At 40.8% G+C, this 7,221-nt stretch overlaps 1 protein-coding gene across 1 annotated transcript in view; it reads right to left on the bottom strand.

The window, feature by feature from the left end:
- The window catches only part of grpel1 (GrpE-like 1, mitochondrial), an 11,888-nt gene extending 4,667 nt beyond the window's left edge, over positions 1–7,221 (bottom strand). Inside the window, exons 1-2 of the mRNA XM_050066996.1 lie at positions 7,065–7,221; positions 1,687–1,834 (exon numbers count right to left, since the gene is read on the bottom strand). Coding sequence (XP_049922953.1) covers positions 1,687–1,834; positions 7,065–7,189 — 273 coding nt within the window. The 5' untranslated portion in view covers positions 7,190–7,221. The remainder of the gene's footprint in view (positions 1–1,686; positions 1,835–7,064) is intronic.

The following is a 7,221-nucleotide window of genomic DNA, read 5'->3' as shown; positions in this document are numbered from 1 at the left end:
TGGAGACGGGGATCAAGCAGTTTGTCTCACTCGGGATAGATTGTGCTTTTTTGGTTCATAGTTTATGATTGACGTGCGATTTATTCGCGTTTAGAGGGAATAAATTTCCGTTATAACGGAAACGTGGGCACAGTTATCTATACAAAATACACAGACTAACTAACTAACTAAGTGATTGACTAACATAAACAACTGAAAATTGAAAAAAAATTAGCTTGCACCGTTAGCTCCGGTCACGGAAAGCATGAGGGAAAGCGGCTGACCGGAAGTCACGCACAAAAAACGGAAGTTGATCACTATTTACTTCCGTGTTTGAAAATAAGGTGGATAGCATGACCTCACACACCCTCTCTGTGTTGATCTCCAGCCCCTTGTTTACAAGCCGGTCCGGCTGCGCGTTCATGTACGTTCATGTCAAGCCTGGCGGCTGTGTTTAGCTATTCCCCTGCCTATTTCAATGATGGATGGTACCTGTAATAAATGCAATATATCTGCTGAAATGGAGGCGAGGCTCAGTGACTAGAAGAGCTGGTAGAAGCGCTCCATAGCTGCAAGCTACTCCAGTAGCCGTAATAGCTCTAGTGCTAACTCTGGGAGCTAACGCTAACATTCCTCTCTCTCACGGAGAAGAGTTGTAACGTTAGCATGGCAGCCGACTAGTACTAACGCTAACGTCCCCACGCTTAAGCAGGCTCCCGGAACGTTAGCATGGCAGCCGACTAGTGCTAACGCTAACGTCCCCACGCTTCTCGGCTCCGACTCACTGAGCCTGGCGGAGAAGCGTAGGGACGTTAGCACTAGTCGGCTGCCATGCTAACGTTACAACTCTTCTCCGTGAGACCGTGAGCCTGGCTCCCGGCTCAGTTGGAGTTGGAGCGTTAGCGTGGCAGCCGAGTAGTGCTAACGCTAACAGGAAAGCAGGGAAATAGCTAAACACAGCAGAGACCAAGAGTGAGTGAAAGACATCGCTAACTTCTAAACTAAGCCAAACTAAGTTGGCTGTTTAGGTTTTATTTCCTCGCCCCTGTGGCGAGTGAATCTGCCTGCAGTGAAAGCGGGGGCTAACCGGTGCTTACTCCTCATGCTCCACTTCACTCAGCTACCAGCACAGCCAGTTAGCCTCCGCTAGCGGCTCTCCGTTTGGATCCAACCGGTTGGAGAGCAGAGGTAGAGGGAGGTGTGGCTCATGACACACTTTGTTTTGCTCTACAGGCAGTGCACGACAGCGAACCTAGCGGTGAAACGATTTCGCTTATTGCCCCTTTAAGAATAAGCAACAATAGCTCATTTTGAAGGTCACAGAAGATTGTGTGGCTGCATGCAACAAATAGTTTTCATTTCTCAACGGATAGTTTTTAATCAGTACATACACACAGTATACAGAACATCACTCAAAGTTCCTTTTTTCCTCAGGATGTCACTAAAAATCATTAGCATTTTTAGGATCTAGCAGTGACATGACTGTAGAAACTTTTGTGTAGGAAGCTTGTATTTCAGTGAAATTAACAGTGTCACTGTTTGGGTCATTAGTCTACCTTAAAAGTTACCGATTGTTGATATGGTGGTCAGGTAAAATTAAATGGGCCAAAACACAAAATGTGAGAAATTGAAAAATGCAGCCATGGGTGTGATGCAGTTATTATCTCTGTAAAACATAACACCAGCCTGCTAAACTCTCAGACTTACTGTCATTTCCTTGAGCTCTTCTTCCAGCTGGGCCTTCTCCTCCACCAGGAGTTTCTCTGCTGCACTCTGCTCTGGCTTCTCAGCCTCCTCATCTGAACCATGGCCATTCTTCTGCTGGGTTGCTGTGCATAACAATCGTGGAGACACTCTGAGAGACAGAGGGGGAAGTGAGTGAGTGAGTGAGTGAGTGAGACAGAGAGAGAGAGACAGAGAGAGATAGAATCACTGGTTTGACAAATCAAAACATCTCAAGACAGGACCATGGGCATAATTAGTAGATTATTCAAGCAATAGTTTGTTTCAGCCCTAATATTTACAAGTGTTACCTATCATCCATTGCAAAGTTCAAATTCGGATATATCACTATCAGCACCGTCTCATTCATAAAGAGTAAAAACTGAAGCATTACAGTGGGGTACATGATGCAGTACTGAAAAATAAGTGTCCAAGGGGACTCACTAAATTGTATGATTATATACAGTATTATACACAGACAGGTGGAAAAAATTAAATAAATCCTGGACAGTACATTGTCCTTTGAGGTCCACATCAATAATGTTAATCGGTCAACTTTCATCTACGTAATATTAATTGTCTTCGCCTGTCACTTACACCTCACAGCACTGCTATCCTCATTCACTCTTTGGTTACATCCTGTATTGATTATTGCAATTCCATCCTCTTTGGTCTCCCTCTCAAGTGTCTTTATAAGCTCCAACTGGTCTAAAGTCCAGCTGCCTGTATCATAACTAGAACCCCCTCCATAGATCATATCACCTCCTGTTCTCCAACAGCTTCACTGGCTTCCTGTTAAATATCCCATGATTTTGAGATTCTGCTTCTCACCTTTAAGGCCTTTCATAATCAAGCCCCTTCCTACATGTCTGAACTCCTTAATACCTTTACCCCCTCCTGTACAATTTGATCCTCTTCTGCAATCCAACTCACATCACCATCTGCCCACTTGACTATCATGGGTTTCAGAGCCTTCAGCCATTCTGTCTCCCACCTTTGGAACTTTCTCCCCTATGACATTCGCAATTTTGACTCCCTTTCCACTATGGATGCATGATAACATTGGCACGTCATCGTTATTAGCCAATACTGGCTTTAAAATGAATCCAAAATCGGCCAACATGCTTTTCCTTATTTTGCAAAATGAATAAATATTACATACATAAAGAAGAATTCTATTCCATGTCTACATCTGCTGGTGGGCCATCATGATAAGAGTATGCATGCATAATACGATGTTAATTCCACTACAGAAGAGACTTTATGAACACTAAAATTAAGTGGGGAAAAAAATATTTATTGATATCTATGTCAGCTATCAGCCCAAAGAGTTATATATCTGCATATCTGAAATCGGCAAAAAGATCAAATATCGTGCATCCCTACTTTCCACTTTCAAATCCCGTCTGAAAACATACCTTTTAAGCTGGCATACTCGGTCTGATGTTATGGTGACACACAGAGACTTGCACTAATGATGAATTTATGATGATGATTTTAGTACTTACTAGGGCTACCCCTAATAGTCGACCAAATGTTAGTCGACCAGAAAGGTCATTAGTCGGCAAGATTTCATTGGTCGCTTAGCCGCAGAAAAAAAGAGAGACAAAAAACAAAAATTATACCTGAAACTCTATTAGGACCTGCGCCTTGTCAAAATAAATCAAAACCTGTATGACTGGACCATGTGAAAATTTAATTTGAAAGGACAGACCCAGGAAGTTACCATGCTCAACAGTCAGACAGGAGTCACGTTAATTTACAGGGCTGGTACCTTTGGTTATTACACAGTCTACTTAATAACATGTCAGGCAGGAAATTCAAAGTGTGAGATCATTTTAAGAAGTTGAAGGACGAACACAAGGTGATATGTAAACTCTGCAGGCAAACATTTGCCTATCATTCGTCGACTACAAACATGACGAATCATCTGAAACGTGTAAGTAGCTAGTTAGCACAATCATTACTGCTTTGCAGACAGTACACTGTGTGCACAATTATTAGGCAAGTTGTATTCCTGAGGATTAATTTTATTTTCGAACAAATACAGTGATCTCAGTCAATCAAAATTTTTAATAAACCTCAAAACTGAATATTTAACAAAGGAAAAGTGAGTTTGGGCTTTCTCAGAAGAATATCTATGTGTGCACAATTATGCAACTAAATGAAAAACTAAAAATTTCCAATCTCACTTGTTTATTTCCATCTATTAGAGTGAGAATAACAAATAAATAGGTCAAAATTTACAAATAAACACTTCTGACATTTCAACAAATAATCAGTGACCAATATAGCCACCCGTCTTTTCAATAACTGTCATGAGCCTTCCATCTATGGAGTCTGTTAGTTTCTTGATCTGTTGATGATCAACTTTCCGTGCAGCAGCAACCCCAGCCTCCCACATGCTGTCCAAAGAGGTGTCTGTCTTCCCTAACTGTAAATCTCACATTTAAGAAGGGCCCACAAGTTCTCAATAGGGGTTAGGTCAGGGGAAGAAGGGGGCCATGTCATTATTCTGTCATCTTTAAGGGCCTTTGCTCGCTGGCCATGCAGTGGAGTACTTGGATGCATGTGATGGAGCACTGTCCTGCATAAATATCATGGCCTTCTTGAATGATGTAGACTTTTTCCTGTACCACTGCTTGAAGAAAGTATCTTCTAAAAACTGGCAGTAGGTTTGGGAGTTGATTTTAAGTCCATCTTCAACCTGAAAAGGTCCAACTAGCTCATCCTTGATAATAGCAGCCCATACCAGTACCCCACCTCCATCTTGCTGGCGTCTGAGTCGAAGTGGAGCTCTGTGCCTATTAGTGATCCAGCCACGGGCCCATCCATCTGGTCCGTCAAGAGTCACTCTTATTTCATCGGTCCATAAAACCTTTGAAAAATCTGTCCTCAGATATTTCTTGGCCCAGTCTTGATGTTTCAACTTATGAGTCTTGTTCAGTGGTGGTTGTGTTTCAGCTTTCCTTACCTGGGCCATGTCTCTGAGCACTGAACACCTTGTGCTTCTCGACACTCCAGGTAGGTTGCATTTCTGGAATATGGCAGCACTGGAGGTTAATGGGTTCCTGGTAGCTTCACGTTTAATTCTTCTCAAATCTTTAGCAGCTAATTTGCGTCTTTTTTTCTCCACACGTTTGTTGTGACCCTGTTGACTATTTGCAACAAAATGTTTGATTGTTCGATGATCACGCCTCAATAGCTTAGCTACTTCAAGAGTGCTGCATCCCTCTGAGAGGCATTTTACATTTTTTGACTTTTCAGAGTCTGTTAAATTTCTTTTTTGGCCCATTTTGTCTGAGGTAAAGAAGCTGCCTAATAATTATGCTTACCTTGATATAGGGTGTTGATCACTTAAGACCAAACCCTCCCTCATTACACAAATAAATACATTATTAGAATATTAATTTTCTGGTATGCAAATCAAACAATGCAAGTAAAATGGGGCAATGTCTTATCAATGTCTTTTTTTTTATCTATGGACCAATCTTGTGTCTGAANTAGCTTGGAGTTGGAAAAGATGCATGAAAATGATAAGGTCAAAATACTCACTTGCCTAATTATTGTGCACACAGTGTATAATTAACAGGCAGTTTACTCAGTGAGTTATGTGCACTTGTAGATAAAATATAGGCCTTTATTAAAGAATTAGTACAGTTCTGTAATTCTCTGTAATATAGCACAGTGTTAACAGTGTTACTTATACTATTCTTTCCAAGACCCTGAACTCAATGCATGGTGTTGCACCACTCAAAATATGTAATTTAATATTCAAATTAATATCGTAGACATGAGAGCAACTAGTCAACTAATGGCCCTAAATGACAACTATTAGTTGACTCGGAAAATTCTTAAATCGGGTGCAGCCCTACTACTTATGTACTTATTACTTACTTACTGCTTACATACTTATATATTGCTTTGTGTTCTTTTCTACTGATGCTTCCTGTTTGCACTATCTCTCTGCTGCTGTAAAGTTGCAAATTTCCCCGCTTTGGGATGAATAAAGGGTTATCTTTAATCTTATCTTACTTTATGGTGATGATGATTTGATACCTAATTTTTATAGTTATCATTTTTGTGTACTTTGAATTAATGATCTAGCGATAAAGTGCTGCTCGTTTTTTTAACAGTGTCTTGTAAGGTGTCCTTGAGTGCTTTGAAATGCGTCTATAAATAAAATGCATTATTATTATTATTATTATTATCAGTAATAGTCGTAGTAGTAGGAGTAAACGAGTGGAGAAATATAGCATACACGGCATGAAGGCTCACTGAATGGTTTGGGGATTATGAAAATGATGCATATTATATACTCTGGCATTCTTCTCTCAACCCAACAGAGCACCTTTGGAAGACATTAGTGGAAGATTTTGAACCCATCTATAAATACTATAATTTTACTTCTGCAGAAGTCAGGCTATTTTGGTTCTTTGTCCAGAGCTACTAATTGATGTTATCAGACAGCTTAATGAACACTGCTGCCAACTGTACAACTAGTACTTAAGAGAGAAGGTTATGCAACTACCCTATATGTAATTCAATTATGCATGCCTACTTGTATGCTTATAGTCTCATAACAAGTGTAATTATATTATATGTGGTAGAATTATTTATTTCACCATGTCATCATCTTACTCCAGCCAACAGAGTCGTGTGAAGACATGACGCCAAACTCCATTCCCAGACTGTCCATCCAATGTCACAGGAAGCTTTATGCAGAAGAGTTTCATGTTCACTGACGATAGGAAACGTTAAATTATCAGATTTAAGAATGGGACTTTGTTTGGTATTATCTCCATTCAAAAAGAGAGAGAACGCACTAACAGAAGTTAACGTATTGTAAAACGCAATTCAACTAATACAAAATTAATATCTGAGACCGACCACACACACACACACACACACACACACACACACACACACACACATGTCAAACTCCACATAACAGACAGCTTGAATTGTATCTTAGCATACTATAAATTAGCCTTAAAACCCCCTCTCCACACCACGTAACCCGATGTCATCGTTTTCTTGTATTCTTGTATTCATATTCTTGTAGCAATGACACGCTAACAATGTTAATGACACGGACTGCGTGCACCGGTTAGGCATGAGTTCTGGCGAGGTCATCTCCGACACAAACATACATTCGGGTCCGGTCAATTTAAGTCTTTCTCTCCCACATGAAGGTCAATATTACAGACCATGCTCGGTTAGCTAACGTTAGAAAGCTAACGTTGCTAGCGGTTAGCTTTCTAACACTATCTCGTTCCCTGAGATGACGGAAGCTCACCATCCTGTCAAACCCAGCCTAGCGTTTCACTAACGGCCATATTTCAGTTGACAAAGTCTGTTACCTTATTAGCACAGGTGAAGCTACAAGTGAGTAGCTTTGTCTCATCGCTCGCACACACCAGCTCGCCATGTTCCACTGTTCCACAGAGCAAGTAAAACCTCCTTGTAACACACGCTGACGGAACATATAACGCTGATGGCACTAGTGTGCGATTTGAG

Source organism: Epinephelus moara, chromosome 17 (assembly GCF_006386435.1).
Source record: "Epinephelus moara isolate mb chromosome 17, YSFRI_EMoa_1.0, whole genome shotgun sequence".
Classification (NCBI taxonomy): Eukaryota; Metazoa; Chordata; class Actinopteri; order Perciformes; family Serranidae; genus Epinephelus; species Epinephelus moara.
This window is presented reverse-complemented; position numbering and strand designations above follow the sequence as displayed.